At 35.8% G+C, this 20,290-nt stretch overlaps 2 protein-coding genes and 1 long non-coding RNA gene across 3 annotated transcripts; all 3 read right to left on the reverse strand.

Annotated features, from left to right (window-relative positions):
• Positions 1-4,873: 4,873 nt before the first annotated feature.
• Positions 4,874-6,424, reverse strand: LOC148698469 (uncharacterized). The gene is made up of 5 exons (XM_088683721.1): positions 6,044-6,424; positions 5,702-5,920; positions 5,489-5,587; positions 5,322-5,402; positions 4,874-5,220 (listed from the first exon to the last, which is right to left on the reverse strand). Exons 1-5 carry the CDS (start codon positions 6,251-6,253, stop codon positions 4,897-4,899), a joined length of 933 nt encoding a protein of 310 aa, XP_088539847.1. The 5' UTR covers positions 6,254-6,424; the 3' UTR covers positions 4,874-4,896.
• Positions 6,425-6,762: 338 nt separating this feature from the next.
• On the reverse strand, positions 6,763-9,985 carry LOC148698470 (uncharacterized). Its single transcript, XR_015955468.1, has 3 exons — positions 9,628-9,985; positions 8,376-8,507; positions 6,763-6,778 (listed from the first exon to the last, which is right to left on the reverse strand). It is a non-coding gene; the product is annotated as an uncharacterized LOC148698470 (long non-coding RNA).
• Positions 9,986-16,206: 6,221 nt separating this feature from the next.
• LOC148698471 (uncharacterized) lies at positions 16,207-17,955 on the reverse strand. Its single transcript, XM_088678191.1, has 4 exons — positions 17,163-17,955; positions 16,868-17,054; positions 16,505-16,708; positions 16,207-16,408 (listed from the first exon to the last, which is right to left on the reverse strand). Exons 1-4 carry the CDS (start codon positions 17,953-17,955, stop codon positions 16,207-16,209), a joined length of 1,386 nt encoding a protein of 461 aa, XP_088534317.1.
• Positions 17,956-20,290: the final 2,335 nt, after the last annotated feature.

Here is a 20,290-nt window from a genome sequence, read left to right on the forward strand (position 1 = left end):
TCACATATTGAATACTAGAATGGTACTCCTTAACAACATTGGTAGGGGCATGAACAGGTGCATAACCAATGATTTATTTCATCAAGACGGAAGTAGATTATGCAGGGTTGAGGTTTGGGAATACTATCCCTTATTCTTGAAGTTTTAGGTCTTAAGTGCCAATGATCACGCTTCGGGCATGATGCCACACCTTGGTAGGCCCTGATTCTACCATATGTTGTAAAAACAAACTCCAAATTGGATTGTGAGAGAGTATGCCATTCAGTGTATCCTTGCCAAAGCAATGCATCACCATTCAGTTAGGCTTTGACCGAACTGAGTCAAGTCATTCGGTAGACTCCAGCCGAACTGGGTCCATACCTTTCTATCACATTTGTCGTAGTAATCAAATTCGAGAATTTGGTGAACTTCCTCTTTCTACACTGCTACTTCAGGGGCAAGTTAGAAACATGAAGGACGAGAAAAGTATTCTCTAGTCAAAATTCGATTGGATTTATAAACTTCAGAATTGTACTCATTCATAGACGTAATCATGGTGTGCTTCAAGCAATGTCTTCCATGATTAAATGGTCCATAGAAGCGAGCCAAAAAGCCATGGAATCCTTGTTCATGAGGTATTTCCATTTGTAATGCTTCGGGCACAAGTCTTCGAATGAAGACCATGGCGGAGGCGTATTCAGCTCTTTCTTGCCATTGTTAGGTACAATGGTTTCTCAGCTTCTTGATAGTCAAGTGGAGATTCATGTCTTGTACCCACATAAAGTGGTTTCTAATAGAAACATCTAAATCAAGGAAATCGAACTTGTGACAATTCGACAATCCATTGAATTGGAGGGAACAAGCTTGTGATTGGTACTACGGGAATAAATCATCCATAAGCATCAAAGTTAGAATATTCGGGGTTCTAAAACTTTGGGTTTCAAATGCACTAAATTTGAAACTATAGGTTCAATTTAGTTTATGAACGTTTAGTTCATAAAAAAAAGGTTCCCGCAAGAAACACAGAATACAATATACAACTAAGTGTAGTGGATTTGAGGTTCTTCGGGAACACAAGTGTGAGAGCTTCGTTACTACGAAAGTATGTCAGCGGTTCAAAGTATAAAAATAAATTATTGAATCGTTAATGTCCAAAAGTGATCTTCAGGTCAATAATTTTGGATTCATTATCAGATTAATGGACCGTAAGTCACTTTTAATTAATTCAATAGATCGGGACCAAACAGGGTCGATTGTAGAAGCTAAATAATATTAACATACGAGTTAATACTATTTAGAATGCTAAAATAATAGCATGTGGGTTGAAAAAATTGCCCCAAAAGATAATTGGGCTCGGGTTGGTTACCTTGAGTAAAAGGCATGGCCCAAAAAAAGGCCTCGTGTGTGAATGTCAGCTCATAGGGTGAGGGAGAAACCCCAGCCGCAGCTAGGTTTCAAGGTTGGGCCTCAGGTATGGCACGAGACAAAGCCCAGCAGATTTGCTGGCCTGTTAATGCACATGAGCCTAGCCACAGTGGGCTGGCGTCATGCAATGACCAAACCCATATGTATGGGCTGATACCGAAGCAGGCTAAAGCCTTAGTGCTCTCAGGATAGTAGCCCAGCAAGCATGACAGCTTGCTGGCATGGGCCGAGAAGAGAGGGAGGTTCAAAAAGGAAAGCTACAGGCTTCCTTGATAATTGGGGACTACGAGCCCGAGACAACCTAACTAGGCCAAATGCCTAGTGTGTGTATATGCTCGCAGCAAAGCTGCAGTCAAGGTCCATATGGGTGCAGCAAAGCCCAGAGGGTTGCTGCCTAGTTTGTGCCACAAGGGGTGGTGCCATACCATTACCAATTTTTTTATTTTTTATTTTTTTATTTTTTTGGGACATATGTAGGGTTTAAGAAACCCTAGAATTGATTTTGGCTCACATATTCCACATAACAATTTAATTGTGCGATGCATGAAACAAATATATATATATATATATATATATATTGACAAATATATGAACATATACAATATATATATCGGAAGGAAAATATAAACATAGGGGGTTCATGTATCATGGGAAATGTTTTCATACTTCATGGTTGTTTCTAATATCTTACTTTATTTTAAGCGTACCTGATTGGCAGAAAACAAATAAAAGCCTTTGAATTTGTAGAAGATCCTTCTCTGTAAGCCGGAATTGCATCTTCAATGCCTTGTATCACATTCAACACAGAAAAATTAAATTGAATCAATAGCATGTAGATCAATTCCAAATAGTAAATTAATCATAAAAAGAATGATTAAAACATAATACTCCCCTAATTGAAGAATAAACTCTTTCTAGCGCAGCGTCAAGAGCGTTCTAATAACGTGTTGTAGGCATAATTTACTGAACAATTATGGAGGTCATAGAGAGAGAAAGGTGTGGCAATAGTAGAGAGAAAGAGAGAGATGTGTAATTGTGAGGGTGTGTTATTCCATCCTATTGTGCCTTTATTTATAGTAGTAGGGAAGGTTAATTCCTTACCCCTTAGGATTACAACATTTATAGGTAATTTACTCCTAATAGGAATATAAGATACATTCCCATATCTACTAGGATTTACACAATCACATTCCTATTCCAATAGGATTGCAACAATTTTGTTAATGATATGATACATATTAAATAAGTAGAAAAATGCTAAGTTGACAATTGATCAAAACATCTTAATTAAATTTTTGTAAAGTAACCAATGTTTAGTTTAATCAAGTTGGAAAAAATGTAGAAGATGCTAGTTACTCCATAAAAATATGTAAGTCTTAACTTTAAGAGTAACAAAAGTTTATATTAAAGATCATAAATCCTAAAAAGGAGGTGTGCAGAATTCTCCTTAGAATAATTCATAAAGAGTTTATAGAAGTAGATTCGTATTCATCGTGTGATGTTTTTGTTGAAAAATTAGTTATTTATTTATTTTATTATTTATGGTTTTCTTATAAGCCAATGTTTTGGTTTCATGCCAATTAAGGATTAGTGTTTGCTTTAATTTTCTCTTTATGTAAGAGTTTTTGCATTAATTTATTTTCAACTATTGTTATTCAAAATGTAGTCATCAGTTTGTAATTGTCTTAGCAACTTATTTATTTGATTTTCCGTTCAAATTAAATATATTTGTAATGTTGTGTTGTTCGTATATTATGTGTACTCTAATATATTTGTTGTTGTGAATAGTGTGATAATTTCTACTACATATACATGGTGATTCTTATGTACATTATTTGATTTTCATAAAAAAATGAATTTGAACCGTATTATTTGCAAGCCTATTAAGGTTTAGCCCACTCCCTTACTTTCTTATTATAGATAAAATCGTTTGTTAGACCAAAATAAAAATGAGAAAGACGCGGATGCTAAGTTACAAGGCTAGCTTGCTAAGGGGTAGTACCAGTAAGGAGACAAAGTCTTCTATTTTTCTTTACAATAGGAGTCAAAGTCTTTGCTAGATATTGTTATTTTTTTCCTTATTACAAGTGATATTTTTCACTAATTTACAATAAAAAAAAAGAAGAAAAAGGGTTTGAACCGTGAACACAGGTGAGTGAAAGAAAATTATCCTAACGACCAGGACAAGTATTTAAATTCTCACTCTCAAATGCCTTATTTCGGAACCATTCGAGGGTCTAGCACGCCAGGGGCCTTGAAACCAGCGGATGTGTAGTCGATTACACTGCTATCCATGCTTCATGTGTCTCAATGTCTGGTGGACGAGATCTCAACAAAAACTTGCTTCACCACTCGTGTAACGAATCAATCTGAGACTGAGGACATTCATTTTTGAAAGAGCTTTCAGACCTTTTGACCATGGCCACGACTCTTGTGATTGCTTAGGGTTAGGGTTTTCTAAATTGAACAATAATTTAGTAACTGGTTTAGAGTTAATTCCGATTCTTGGCCTATCCATAAGTTGCCATGAGATACAAGGGAAAGCAACCTAATTTAGTAACTGGTTGAAAGATATATATATATATATATATATATATATATATATATATAAAATGTTTTTTTTTTACAAGAAAGGATAGAGTCATCAACATAAACAATTACAAAGGTGCAAATTGGGTACATTGCTTCAATGACATAAATTATCTGTTGTGAATGCATACGCACACAAATTGACACTAGTACAAAAAATACTTTGGGTGACGTAGGTCCTTCGTCGCGCAAAGTCAAAAAAACGTCGCGCAAAAATTTGCGTGACGAACCTTCGTCGTGCGACAAGCATCGTGCCACGCCTGTGAAAGAAGGTTTTGCGCGACGAAGAAGTTACATGCGTCACGCAAAGTGTCTTTGCGTGACGTAGTAACATGCGTCACGCAAAGTGGGTTGGCGTGACCAAGGTGTGCGTCACGCAAAGTGGGTTGGCGTGACATAGGATGCATCACGCAAAGTGGGTTGGTGTCACTCAAAGACACTTTGCGTGACACATACCTACGTCACGCAAACCCACTTTGCGTGACCTATGGAACTTTTTTGTCGCGCAAACTTTTTATGTTTTAATTTTTTTTTAATTTTTTTGACAAAAATATTTTGGATTTATTAATATTTTTTATTTAATTTTTAATAAATATTGTAATTATTCTAAACAATAAACAATAAACCAAGAAAAAAATTTAATTATAAACCATATGAAAATGTGCATACAAGATGTCTAAACAAAAAAAGAAAAAACTACAACAAGTAGTCTTCTAGGTTTGAAAACTACTGGGTATCGGGTAGGTGAGGTGGCTGGGAGGTCGAAGGTGGAGTAAGATCAAGTGCTGGCAGCTGGATTTGGAGACCGGACACCGCTAAGGCTTGTACAATCATACTCATCTGCGCCCTCATCTGTTCGTTCTCAGCTCTCATTTGCTTGTTCTCTGCCTTTATATGCTCGCTCTAGGCCCTCATCTGCTCACTTTGGGCCTTTATCTGCTCGTCCTGGGCTGCAAGCTGACCTTTTAGGGTTGTCACTTCCTCCTTCAGGGCGTTGACCTCTCCTGTGGTCGATTTGGAAGAAGAGGCACTCGTCTCACGAACCCGCGCCTTCCCCATACCCCGAACAACCTTGCCATGACGACGACCGTACTTTTGATCCAGGACCTCAGTCATGATCTGAAAACCTACATCCTCGGGTAAAGTGACGTCCTCCATCGGGGTTTCCGAGGGAAGTTGCGATGTTGCTTCTTGGAGAACAGCATCGCCCTTTTCCACCATAGTAGCCTGTAATAATAAAGAAAAAACGTATAATGGTTAATAACAAAATATAAATAATATTTGAACGATTCATAAATATAAGAATAATAACAATTACATCTACTTACATGAAGCTGCTCAGCGATCTCATTGCCAGGTCGAACGTAAACGTCCTTGAACACGTCGATCTCTGGGAACTTAGAACCCTCCTAAAAAAAAAAAACCATTAGGAAAATTTTATTAATCAATTATAAAAAATAAATTGTATAAAATTTCAAAATTAATATACTTTTACCTGACGTCGTGTCTCAAGCCTATACGAAAAAGGCTTCGAACCGGAATGGTGGAGAAGTGCCTTAGACTCCCGAGCTATCTTGCCAGCAACAGATTTCTTCTATTAAACACACAATATACATGTTAGTGCGACTATTTGAAAGAAATTATTTTAAAAAGCTTAAAAAAATAACTAAAAATTTAATGAATTATTATTAAAATATTAAGTACATACCACAAATTTTGGGTCCGTAAAATGGTTGCAGAGCCATTCCCAATCCTCTGGCCGGTCCTCCAACTCGGATGGGCAACCCTCTAGGCGAGCAACCTCTGGATCATTAAATTTCTTAAAATGCGCATGAAGATCGCTCTTCCAATTTTTGTACCGATTTGCGAAGGTCTCGTCTAAGTAGGTGATGACCTCAGGGGATATGTCCTTAAAATCAAAATTGACCTACAAATAAAACAACAAAATAATAGTAAGAAATTTAATAATATTAAGATAATATACTTTGGTTTATAATATTTGTAAACATAATTAAAAAAATGATAAAAGGCCAAAAATTAATATACTAACCGACAACTTGTCTCGCACCAGTATCTTCGTCTCCTGAGGAATTTCTGCCCAAGTCTCCCACTGCATAGGACAACAATTCCGAATAACACAACCACAGCTAGTAGCGACGATGCTATGTTGCTGTGAGGTAGCTGTTCCACGATGTCGCGAGTCATATGCAATCTTGATCAAGGAGGCAGACAGACGTACATTCTGTGCTGTCTTCAGCATTCGATTAGGCCCCCTGGTTTTTTTTTTTAGCTATCCAAAAAAACTTAAATGGTGAAAATCCTAAGCTTAAATTTGTATAGAAAATTTTGCAAAACCTCCCCTAATAGTATATCATTTCCCAAAACCTTAAAAAAGTAAAATAACAGTAATTCACAACCCGCAACAAATTTTCACAATCATAAAAATAATAGTTTTAAAATGAAAAAAAAATACAACGTAGTGATAATTAGGAAAAAAAAACTACCTGGCTGGGAGCCCCCATCCTTAACTCTGGATGATGAGGAAGTGTGAACAGAAGGCTCCAAATCGCAGCGGTGCTGGTGAGGCCGCCGTGCACTGAGCGACTGAACCGACACTGATGACGTCGATGATACAGGCACCTGGGATGCCGTAGCAGTAGCCTCAGTATGGGGTGTAGGCTTCCCAATCAATGGAGCACTCACGGATGGAGCAGTAAATGCTGATAATGCGGGAGGCGCATTGGTCACACTCCTACGACGAGTGATCAACTGCGACATCTATACACTTTTTGAAGAAAGCATTCAACTCAACATCATTTGAAAGACAAACTTATCAGTAAGAAATTTAACAAAAGAATAGAAAAAAAAAGGCGAAAGCATAAAGCTTTTCTCGCTAAAAAGAAGGTAAAAGGCTTAAAAGCATGCCACACAAAATGCTGAAAGAATACCTTTTCAGCTTTTATAATATTTGCTTAATGGAATATAGGATTTCAAGGTTCAACCACCAAGTTCTTGATGAGAAATACGTAACAAAAAGAAATTGTGCAAAGGTCTAATTAAACCAATGTCATAACAATGGAACGAAAAGTTTCACATGCCGAAACTGAAACACACACTACACTGCTACAACTTAGAAATTAAAATGCCAATTATCTAAAGTTAGTCAATTCTACTTCACATATCACACATCACAACTTAGTCAATTCTAAAGTTAGTCAATTATCTAAAGTTAGTCAATTCTAAAAACTTCACATATCACACATCACATATCACATATCACAACTTAGTCAACTTAGAAATTAAAATGCCAATTATCTAAAGTTAGTCAATTCTACTTCACATATCACACATCACAACTTAGTCAATTCTAAAGTTAGTCAATTATCTAAAGTTAGTCAATTCTAAAAACTTCACATATCACACATCACATATCACATATCACAACTTAGTCAACTTAGAAATTAAAATGCCAATTATCTAAAGTTATTCAATTCTAAAGTTAGTCAATTCTATATCACAACTTAGAAATTAAAATGCCAATTATCTAAAGTTAGTCAATTCTACTTCACATATCACACATCACAACTTAGTCAATTCTAAAGTTAGTCAATTCTAAAGTTAGTCAATTATAAAGTTAGTCAATTCTAAAGTTAGTCAATTCTAAAGTTAGTCAATTCTAAAAACTTCACATATCACACATCACATATCACATATCACAACTTAGTCAACTTAGAAATTAAAATGCCAATTATCTAAAGTTAGTCAATAGTCAATTCTAAAGTTAGTCAATTCTACTTCACATATCACAACTTAAAAATTAAAATGCCAATTATCTAAAGTTAGTCAATTCTACTTCACATATCACACATCACAACTTAGTCAATTCTAAAGTTAGTCAATTATCTAAAGTTAGTCAATTCTAAAAACTTCACATATCACACATCACATATCACATATCACAACTTAGTCAACTTAGAAATTAAAATGCCAATTATCTAAAGTTAGTCAATAGTCAATTCTAAAGTTAGTCAATTCTACTTCACATATCACAACTTAGAAATTAAAATGCCAATTATCTAAAGTTAGTCAATTCTACTTCACATATCTAAAGTTAGTCAATTCTACTTCACACATCACAATAACTCAATTTTTTCCGACTAATGACAAGTTCGCTTCTAAATGCAATTGGTTTTCTCAAATCATCTTAAACCCAAATGCTCAATGGCTATACAATCACAAATTATGATTCAAAATAATTGAAATTGTGCTAAATGGCTATACAATGGCTGTATAAGACAATAAGGTCTTAATCACATTGATCTAGTACAATCGAAAAGGCCTCCGTGCATGTTTTTCCAAATATACCCAGGTTACAGAAATACCTTGTTCAGCTGGTAATGAACTTTGATTCCCTGTAGTATCCTTTTAGAGATGTTCCACCATACCCAGGTCACCGATAAGATTCCCAGAGGGAACACACTCTTTCCAACCCCAAGTGTAAACTTCACCAGTCTCTGTAGAATGTAGATTGACCAATAATCCCAATTAGTTCACATTCTGGTCCTGTAGAAATTCATTACAAATAAATTGTTTATGTATGAAAAAGACACGAAGCCCGTGTTTATTCATCCAGAATTCACTACAAACACAAATTAAAAACATGAAGCTCGTGTTTATTCATCCAGAAAGCACAGGAAAAACAAATTAAAAACACCAAATTTCCACTTTTAAATCTTCTTTTTTTCCTATGATGTCAAATAACAACAATGATTCAAATAACAATAATCATTACTAAAAAATTCGATTCATAATTCGATTCAAATAACAATAAACATTTGAGCACAAATTCAATTCAATAGGGCAGGGGACTGAACAGGGGTGTGCGGGTGGTGGTAAATGGGGACAAGTCGTTCCCCCCTTAAATAAATTTGTTTTTCAATCACAAAACGAAACAACTCTGAGCCAGTGGTTCATATGCATTTTGGAAGTAGAATCTCGATGCAGTAAAATGTCTATAAACTATGCCTAACAGGCTGACAGCCCACATTTAAGAAGCATTACGAATTCAACTCTCAGAAGGATCAATATATATCCTTTCCTTAAAATCTCCATTCAAGTGAAACCCTGCTTAATGTAAAGAAATTTTGGAAGACAAGCTCACCCTAATCCCTAAATAACAATGAACTGCAATTTCATCCTAATCCCTAATCCCTACAATGAACTGTAATTTCACACATCCCTGCTTTCAACTCCTGCAACTCTGCCACTGCAGGAAGCACGGTTGCTAACGTCGTCAAATCAAAACCCATCCCACCCACAACCATATCTCCAAAAACCCGTATCGAATCAGCGTAATAACAATTCCTCACCAACCCAGATATCATCGTATTCCACAAAACCATGTCCTTCTCGGGCAATCCATCAAACACCTTCTGTGCTAACTCAACCCGGGAAAGCTTGAAGTAAAAGTCAACAACAATCGACCCAACATACAGATTCAATCCTAACCCATCAACAATCGAGTGCGCGTGCAGCAAAATCACAAACCCTAATCGTAGTGAAACCCTATAATGAACTGCAATTTCACCCTAATCTTTAAATAACAAAAACCCATCGCAAATCACAAACCCTTACCTTGATTTTGGGACTTGATTCCCGTCGGCTTCGAGATTCGTGTGGCTACCCGTCGTTTAGAACAAGAAGGAAGAGAGAAGTCTATGGGAAAGAGAGAGGGAAGACAAGTCTGGGTTAAAGATTTGGGGATCAAGGTTGCGAAGAGGAGAGATGAGCAAGAGGGAAAAGATAGAGGAGACGCAGGACTTGAGCAAGAGGAAAAGAGGAAAGTCTTTTCCTGCAATTTGATTTGCAATTTGAGCGAGAGGAAAGTCTGCAATTTAAGCAAGAGGAAGAGGAAAAGAGGTCTGCAATTTGAGGAAAAGAGGTATACGGAAAGAAAAACCGAGAGGAAAAGAGGATAGGATATATGGTTGCAAAACTTGGAAAAATTGAAAAAAAAGGCCTATTTTTCGCTATGGACCGCCAAAATTATCAATTCGCGTGACGTAGGTATACAATTTGACGTCACGCAAAGTGGTTTTGCGCGACGATTAAAGCGTCGCGCAAGGTTTTTTTATTTTTTTTTAAAGTATTAAAAAAATTACCAAAAATGTGACTTTACTCCTTTCAAGTTCAATTTTTATTTCACATAAACCCCACAATAATATATTATTCTAAAAAAAACCCATAATAATTTTTTTTACATATATATCATTCAATTTCTTAAGTGTTATAAGTACAAAATAAATAAATTAAAATCTACTTAGTAAATACATATACCATTGCACTTGATGGGAAACACATTGTACGAAATTAGTTTCAACGATCCAACCGTCAAACTTGTTTGTATATGCTTCGAGATCGCATACGCCAAAAATAGGAAAAAAAAACATTTAGAGATCAAGTAACGAGACAAAACTTTTCGACGGTTATAAATGAAAAATAACGATTTAACGGTAGTTTTAACTCCGATTTTGATGATTTTTTACAGCTACACTCCTTGACCCTATATGAATACAATGAACTAATTCGATCGTCAATTTAAAGTATTTACACAAGTGGATACCACAAAATCTTATGTTATACTTAATGAAAGTATTAATAAACTCTAAGTGTTAGTAAATCTACCATTTTGATGGGAAACACATTGTACGAAACTAGTTTCAACGATCCAACCGTCAAACTTGTTTGTATATGCTTCGAGATCGCATACGCCAAAAATAGGAAAAAAAAAACATTTAGAGATCAAGTAACGCGACAAAACTTTTCGACGGTTATAAATGAAAAATAACGATTTAATGGTAGTTTTAACTCCGATTTTGATGATTTTTTACAGCTACACTCCTTGACCCTATATGAATACAATGAACTAATTCGATCGTCAATTTAAAGTATTTACACAAGTGGATACCACAAAATCTTATGTTATACTTAATGAAAGTATTAATAAACTCTAAGTGTTAGTAAATCTACCATTTTGATGGGAAACACATTGTATGAAACTAGTTTCAATGATCCAACCGTCAAACTTGTTTGTATATGCTTTGAGATCGCATACGCCAAAAATAGGAAAAAAAAAAACATTTAGAGATCAAGTAACGCGACAAAACTTTTCGACGGTTATAAATGAAAAATAACGATTTAACGGTAGTTTTAACTCCGATTTTGATGATTTTTTACAGCTACACTCCTTGACCCTATATGAATACAATGAACTAATTCGATCGTCAATTTAAAGTATTTACACAAGTGGATACCACAAAATCTTATGTTATACTTAATGAAAGTATTAATAAACTCTAAGTGTTAGTAAATCTACCATTTTGATGGACGTTTAGGTACGGATATTTCTGTACACTAATTTAGTGAAATATATTATGATATGGACGTTTACCAATATATTTCAGTACACTAGTTCAATACAATATATTTAGATACGGATATTTCAATACACTAATTTAGTGAAATATATTATGATATGGACGTTTAGGTACACTAATTAGAGGAAGTTAAATAAAATTAATGAATTAAAATGCGTATAATAATAAATTTAAAATTTAATGCAATGACATTAAATAAGATATCTATAAAACAAAAATATAATATGAGTTTGAATTCAATACACATTAAGAGACTAAAATCAATATACAATCTGACACCAGATTTTTATTAAATTTTAATCGTCTTAAAAGATTAAAGTTCAAAAATACAATTCTCGACTTGCCAATCTATTTGTTTACTAACACATGGAATTGAAAAAATTTAGCTTGTTAGTTACTAACACGTGGATCAGGAATTTTAACCAATTCGAAGGCTCGTTGTTTGCATATTCATTTGTTCTTTTCATTTTCATTCCCAGATTCTAAATTTCTCTTGTTTCAAATAAGTAAACGTTGCAAAATATTATTCTTAAAGGTGCGAACGAGATAAACCATCCATAGATGTAGGTTTTAAAGTGTAAATAAGGTGTTGAAGGAATATTGAATGAGGTTGCATGAAAGCATGGCGAAAACATTGTCAAGATCCAAAATTCTGGATGAATTTCTAAACATCGAGCAATTCTGGATGTATTCATAGTAAAAATTTTGTATCCAATTTTGGTTATTATATCCAATTTTGTATCCAAAATGCAGCGTGAACTTGTAAATAAGCAAGTAAATGCACAATCGTAAATAAGCAAGAAATTCTTTCTTCTTTCTTCTTCTTCCTCCAAATGTATTTACTCTCTTTTTTTTTTCTTTTCACAATAGCATATGCAGAGATCATATGTTTACAATTTCTCAAATGAGACCTCCACCCGAACACAATTAAGACTTATTAGTCTTTTTTTTCCCCCTTTTTCCTTTTTTTTTGTTTTTTTTTTTTTCCTACAATTTTTTCTTACGTGTAGATTGATTGATACAACCTACTAATTACTACTGCTAGAGACTGATCGAACATCTTCAACAGAATTGGGAACCTCCCGACTGCTCCTTATGCAGTATAAAATCAGGGAGGATTTCCCACTCTGTTCGGTATACAGGTTGTGCTGAGCTCCCACTTTCACCCCCTTTAAGGCCTTTTTAACCTGTAAGTAACCGAATGCCAATCAGTTTCCAGGACAAATATCTTTAAAAGTAACCATTTGTGAACAAACATAAGTAAATACATAGAACTCTGAATAATTTAGCCTATGTGGACATATACACCTGATCCAAATGAAGTGAATCCAAAATGAACAGGTCAATTCATGATAAAAGCAAATGATTACATGCTAAAACAAAATGCAGCTTCAAAACCGAATAAGCATGAATACTAGCATTGTATTTTATTTATATAGCTTAACTTTTAGATAAGTTGCCTATCAAAACTGCATGAAACAAATCGAAGTAAAAATGGAGAATACCTTCAAACGATCACGATCAGATTCTTCCCGTGCCTTTTTTTAGTTTGACTTTGCCTCTCCTCAATCTCCTGGTTTTTCCTTTACAAGTTTATATTAATCCTCATCTGAACTACAATAATAACTCTCGCTATCCTCACTACTATCATTTTCGGATTTCCATTCATCCTCATCTTCATTTGCCTCTTCCGGTGCATTGTATCGTGACAGATCACCAAGGTCAATTGAAATTGACTCTATTGGTATTTCGAATTCGGGAACTCCAGCTACTTCAAACAGTTCTTGGACAACATTAGTATCTCGGAGTGTTTCTTCACCAATTTGTATCAAAGATGATAACTGTTGGTCAGCGATGTTGTCGTCGTTGTCATCTTGATTTAGTTCCGGAATATCATATAGCCCTCTTCGATCAATCTTCTGAACAACTTTCCAACCATTGCCGGCTTTAGGGTCGTCTAGAAAGAATATTTGTTTCGCCATAGTTGCCAAAATGTATGGGTCTTCATCGTACCAACGTTTGGTAGTGTTTACTGATAGTAAACCATGGTCTCGCTTAACACTCGTTCGGTTATGTGGGTTTGTATCAAACCAAAGACACTTAAACAGTATCACTTGACACCTGTCTTTGTAAAGCAATTGTACTACACTAGTTAGTTTACCATAAAAATCAATGTCTTCACTGTCGCCCGCACCCGGGACGTGGACACTGATAGGAGCATATTCATGCGACTTAAATGGCTTGTTCTCGTACATTTACGTTGTTATTTCTTAGTTCTTTAAGTCTTTTAAATTAGTTTCGTGTTTTCAGGTTCTAAGGGCTAAAGGAGCAAAGAAGTGCATTTTGGGCCCTTTGGAGCATTATTGGGCTAAGGATGGATAGCTTATGCTTGGAGCCAAAATGTTGGATGAAATTGAAGGCCTTGTATGCACCTTAGGACATAAAACAAAAGGCCTAACCCATGCATAACCCATCAATTTCAGCCACATGCACACAAACACATTCTATGCCATGCAAACCAACCTATTTTAGGCCCATTCTATGTACTTAAACCCTAGCCCTTTAACCTTGCAGCCCTATTATGATTTATTCACTTCCATTTTCTACTTTAATCCACATACATTCATCATCATTCACCCTACCTTGCATTTCCACAAAATCCTCCATCCACGCCGTGCACTTCCCTTGCCATTTTCAGCCATCACACTTCATCATTGCAGCCACCATTCATCCTAGTTGTCAATCACATACTTTCCCATTGTATAATTCATCCACATGCATCTTTAACCAACAAACAAATCAGCCACAACACACAAACACACCCATGCCGTGGCCACCCTTGCATTTCCAGCATTCCCATTTGCATTTTCAGCTTTCCACCAACCAATCTAGTTGTCATTCAACATGCATTCCCTTCTTTAATCATTCCTAGCTGCCATTCACATGTTCTCCCATCTATTCTCTCCCTATAAAACCATGCAATGCATTCATACAATTCATTCCATTCACCACAACACAACACACAACACAAACACTTCCCCTTGCCGTGCAAATCCCCTTCCATTTCTGCACCATTTCTTCTCCTCCATTGCAGCTACTTCAACCATTCCCCACTCCATTCCACATACACCTAAAGCCCTAAACATTTCCTTAGACCTTGTGCCACAACAAAGAGGAAGAGAAGAGGGCCTAAACGTTCATACAATTCAAGTTTGAGTTGTTGGAATGTTTAGGTGTTTCTTTGATTTCAATGTTTAAATTCAATTCTCTTTGTTTTGTACGAATGAGGAATGGAAGAGAAAAGGGCCTAAACGTTCATACAATTCAAGTTTGAGTTGTTGGAATGTTTAGGTGTTTCTTTGATTTCAATGTTTAAATTCAATTCTCTTTGTTTTGAACGTATGAGGCACTAATCCCCCTTTAGCTAGGGGGTGATTCGAAATATATGTTTATGCTTGCAATATGAATTGATTACCTTTGGTTGGAATTTCATAAGTTGTGGATTCAATTTGTTTAACCGTTTGATTGATAACTTATTTATGTATGTTTATTGAGAGTGCACGCTTAATTTTCATGCATGAATATGACGCTAGAATATAAGTGAGTTTCACCTAATCGTTATGAACTTATATTCACAAGTTGTGGAGGTTGCTTATAAACAATCGCATTAAATGAATTCTTGGCACTAGTTTCATGCTTTTCATAGTAACGAAGGCCTCGTCAACACTTATAGTTTTCATGATGCTTAATGATCTTTGATTGTATATTTATTGTGCTGTTCACGTAAAGGACTTTTGGAGAATGTTGTGAATTGCGTTGCGCAAACCCATCCAATTCATTAACTTAAGGAGAACTTGACGGTTAATTTAAGCGGACCTAATTAACCCGGAGTGTTGAGTTTCATAATTTATCGAAAGACCAACTGAGAATCAATCTTGTATGCAAGTGTAACATGTGTGGAGAAGAACCCCTTAGCTAGCCTTCATTCCATTCATTAAATCCAAATTCGTTTTACAATCTGCTTAGTTTATTAACTTGTTTTGTTATTTCAATTTTCGTCAAATCAAACTCCCCCCCCCCCCCCCATATTTTGTTAAGTCTTAGTCATTTGATTTGTTTTAGTATTTTACATTTGTTTAGTTTTGCATTCTTTGAGTTTAGTTTAGTGTTTTAAACTTTATTTTACGCTTTTGAGTCAGTTTCCAAGTGATTTGCAATCCCTCCTAATCCCCGTCCAGAACGATCCCTACTTACATCATTACTACAATTGTCAAAAAGAGGGTTTAATTTGTGTGCGTATAAAAACTCGCATCAGACACCACTATTTTGAGTAGACGACTTGTCATCACGTGTTGCCCCAAGAACTTGATCCCGTTGACATGACAACCTGAGAACAATTCAACGTGAAGCGGTCCTCTTGCCAAGTTATATAATTCTTCATCGTAAGATGGTGAATTCAATTCCTTCAATTTGTTCATCTAATATAACATATACAAAAAGTTAACTTGTTAGTGTAATCAAATTTGAAGACGGGCATGAACAAGTTGGAAAATATGCTGAATTCAAAACACATACAACTTACATGTTCGTGAAACCACGAAGGAAACAATTCACGGTGCTTCTTGGCATATAAATGTGAAGGATGTTCCCGCTTCATCAACCGTTCATGCTCTTCAAGGTATGGCAAAACCTCATCACAATTGTTGAGTATGAATCAATGCGCTACCTGCATGTCTTTTTTGGTAAACGATTCGCGTTTTACAGGCTCGCCGAATGGTCACGCAATTTGGGCAAAAACAGATAGTTTCTCTTTTCTGACACCACCGTCATTATTGCGCTGAGGACGATTGAAAGCTGTCTCAACATCTTGAAGATACATTGAACAAAAAGTAAGTGACTCATATGCGACCCATGCCTCCACAAGTGATCCTTCGGGCTTTGCCCTATTTCGGACACACTTTTTCAACTCACCAAGATATCTACACAAATAAAAGGTATGCTACAAATTATTCAAAGCGTTCGTTGATCATTAATCTGTTATATATATATATATATATATACGCTTAATTAAGTACCTTTCTATTGGATACATCCATCGACAATTGACTGGTCCAGCAAGCAATGCCTCATCTGGCAAGTGAATCATCACGTGAATCATAATTGTACAGAAAGCTGGAGGAAATATCTGTTCGAACTTGCATAAGACGTTCACAATGTTGTCCTGCAATTGTTTAACATCCGACTTCTGCAAACACCTTGCAGTCAATTGTGAAAAAAATCTAGACAACAACACGATTGGTTTCACCACATCAAGAGGCAATAAGTGTCGAATACCAACCAGTAGAAGGCGTTGGAGTATCACATGACAATCATGACTCTTCATGTTTGAAAATTTACACCCTCTCACGTTCACACAACGCGAGATATTGGAAGCATACCCATCTGGAAACTTTACAGAAGAAATAAAGTTGAAAAACTCTTTCTTCCCATTCGGATTAACTGTAAAAAAAGGATGGCCTTTCTTCAATGTACCACCAACGTTCTTCATCCACAAGGATGGCCTAATGCCCATTCGTTCCAAATCAAGGCGAGCTTCGACCGTGTCTTTCGTTTTTCCTTCAATGTCTAGAATTGTCCCGACCAAAGTATCAAACACATTTTTCTCAATATGCATAACATCAAGGTTGTGTCTCAATTTTAACTTTGACCAGTATGGGAGCTCAAATAACATACTCTTGTGTGTCCAGTTCAGATGTGTAGTTGGTCTGGGCTTACTGACCCCTTTGCCAAAATGACCAAATTCCAAACGGTTTAATTGATCCACAATCTCATCTCCAGACCATTCTCTTGGTCTTGGTCGAGTCTCTTTTGTGCCGTGGAAGGCTTTATCGTTCTGACGCCACTCGTTGTCCCAAGGGAGCCATCTACGATGACCAAGATAACAAACTTTTCTTGCATGCCAAGACGATGTTACGTTTTCCTTGCATATTGGACATGCCAAATAACCCTTAGTCATCCACCCAGAAACCATTGCATACGCGGGAAAATCGTTTACTGTCCACATCACTGCTGCTCTCATGGTGAACATTTGCCCAGTATACTTATCATATGTACGAACACCGTTTTCCCATAAATCTTTTAGCTCATCTACCAACGGCCGCAAATAAACATCAATGGACTTTCCTGGATCTTCAGTAATTAATAGAGTCAACATCATGTATTCTTTTTTCATGCATTTCCAAGGCGGCAGATTATAAGGAAACACGACGACTGGCCAAGTGCTGTAGATTTGGTTTAGAACCCCAAACGGATTAAATCCGTCGGTGGCAAGTCCCAATCTGACGTTTCGCGGGTCAGCTGCAAAATCAGGGTACATTCGATCGAATTCTTTCCATGCTTCTCCATCTGCAGGATGCCTCATAACATCGTCATTTACTCTTCCTTCTTTATGCCATCTCATATCGGTAGAGGTGTGCATCGACATGTACAATCGTTGCAACCTAGGCTTCAATGGAAGATAACGCATTACTTTTTGTGGAATCTTGGTCTTTCTATTTTGTGATGTCATTTTAAACCTTGGCTCATTGCATACAGGGCATTTATCCAACTGTGTGTTCTCCTTATAGAACAATATACAATTATTTACACATGCATGAATTTTTTCATACCCCAATCCAAGACCCTTCAACACTTTTTGGGCACTTTTATGATCTTAAGGTAAACAATTGTCCTTTGGAAGCATCCTCTTGATAACTCCTAAAAAGTAATCGAAACACTTGTTTGACAAACGAAACTTGATCTTGCCATGCATCAACTCCACAATTGCTGTGAGCATCGAAAAGTTTTCACACCCCGGATATAATTCTTGCTTGGCATTTTTCAATAGTTTTTCATAGTTTTTGAATGCCTCACTATCCATGGTTGGACGACCGTCATCTCCCCCTTCCTGATTGGTGTTGGTTGTAGCATATGGATAAACATCATTTAGAATATCCATAACTTGTTCATTAGGATCCACATTACATTCAACAGTCTCCACTTGTGTCATGTATGAAGACGAAGCTTGGTCTAATCGTTCTCCATGATGATACCAGGTAGTATAGGTCTCCATCATCCCATTTCTTACTAAATGAAATCGAACATTTTCGAATGTTTCCCTCATTGAGTTGTTACACTTCCTACAGGGACATCGAATATGAGTTGAACCTCGGTTGTGTCTAGTTGCGAATTCAATGAAATCATTTATTCCATCCAAGTACTCGATATCACATCTATTATGATTCTGTATCCACTATTTGTCCATTTTGCCTGCAATCCCAATAAAAGTACAACAACTTCAACTATTGTCTTCTCACCTTATTCCTCCGGTAAGGGCCTATCCCATTCAAAAATACACAGTTATGTGCCGTAATTTACGATTCCAATGGATTAAGTTTCGACATGGGCAAATTTCGACAGCATCTCCTTACAATTCTTCAAGTGCACGCAGTAGATATATAATATCCACTGTGTACTCGAAGAACATTAGAAAATGTTACCAAAATTTCCACTATCGAGACCTAATCTATGAACCGCAAACTACAACACACAACTATGCATTCCCAAACTGTCCAAAAAATGGGACAATTCAATAATTAATTGGACCGCAAGCATGCTTTTACATCCATGCACAAATCCAACTAACTCTCAAACGGGAAACTAAGCTTTTCTTGAAAAAAAAAGTGTACGAAGTTAAGTTGTATTAACTTCGTACAACACAAAACAATTTTGTAATTGATGTACAAAAATATGTGCATACAAATAAATGAAATCACAATAATTAGTGAAACTAAATAAAATAGATACAAAATATTAATCCTTGTAAACTATAATGTTGATGGCCTTATATTTTATTTGTCTATACTAATTATATCATCGAATATACATATTCTAGTTAGTTACACTCGAGTAATTTTGGTGGTGAGATAAATGTACTGTTAGAATATGAACACAAGTGTAAGCGTATTTTGGCTACATATTGGTTTTAAAAAATCTTATTGAAAGATGTTTTGGTTGTCTTCAAGTTTACAAAGGATTGAGACTAAAAATGAATCCTAAATTACTTACTTGTATTAAAATTGGAAGATGATATTGAGTTTCTACAAGGATTTAATAAGAGAATCATAGCCATTGTTTATCTACATAAGTATGGCATATGCTCACAAAAATCAACCCGCTCATTATTGAACTAAAACCTATTGTCTTAGCATTGAGAATTTAATAGTGATGATAAGATTAGCTTTGAAGATCATGGCTTTTGTAGGTTTTCTATATAATTCTTAGTTGCAACACATTGCATTTACCCTCAATTCAACCGTATAGCACAAATTAAGGAAATTTCAAGGGGAAACCAACATTTCTTACAATTTCTTCTATGTAAATATATAAGTTAACCTTGATAAAGTATTCAAATGAAGCCCAAACAAGTCTTCAACAATATATCTACAATCTCACTCCTTTTAATAGGTAAAATTAATAAAGATTACTTCAAAATTCAATCTCACAAAACTCCACCATTACCAAAAAAGGGCATAGCAAGTAAGCAAAGGTACATATACAAAAATCCCATATGCAATATGAAAAAAATACCTTCAAATTCGTTCTTCAATGATAATTGTATACAAAAATCCTGTACAAAACAAGTTTAGTAGTTTTAGTTTGAATTCTCAATTCAAAGTTGCATACACAAAATCAAATTGCTTACCGGATACAAATAGATTAAGGAACGGAGAGAATTGGAGAACGTTTAGAACAGAGATGGGGGAGGGAGAGGTAGCTGCTGCAATTAGTTTGCAGTTTCTACCACCCAAACTAATTAAGTA

The sequence above is a fragment of the Pyrus communis genome, chromosome 2 (assembly GCF_041283825.1).
Source record: "Pyrus communis isolate YQ-2024b chromosome 2, ASM4128382v1, whole genome shotgun sequence".
Taxonomy (NCBI): Eukaryota; Viridiplantae; Streptophyta; class Magnoliopsida; order Rosales; family Rosaceae; genus Pyrus; species Pyrus communis.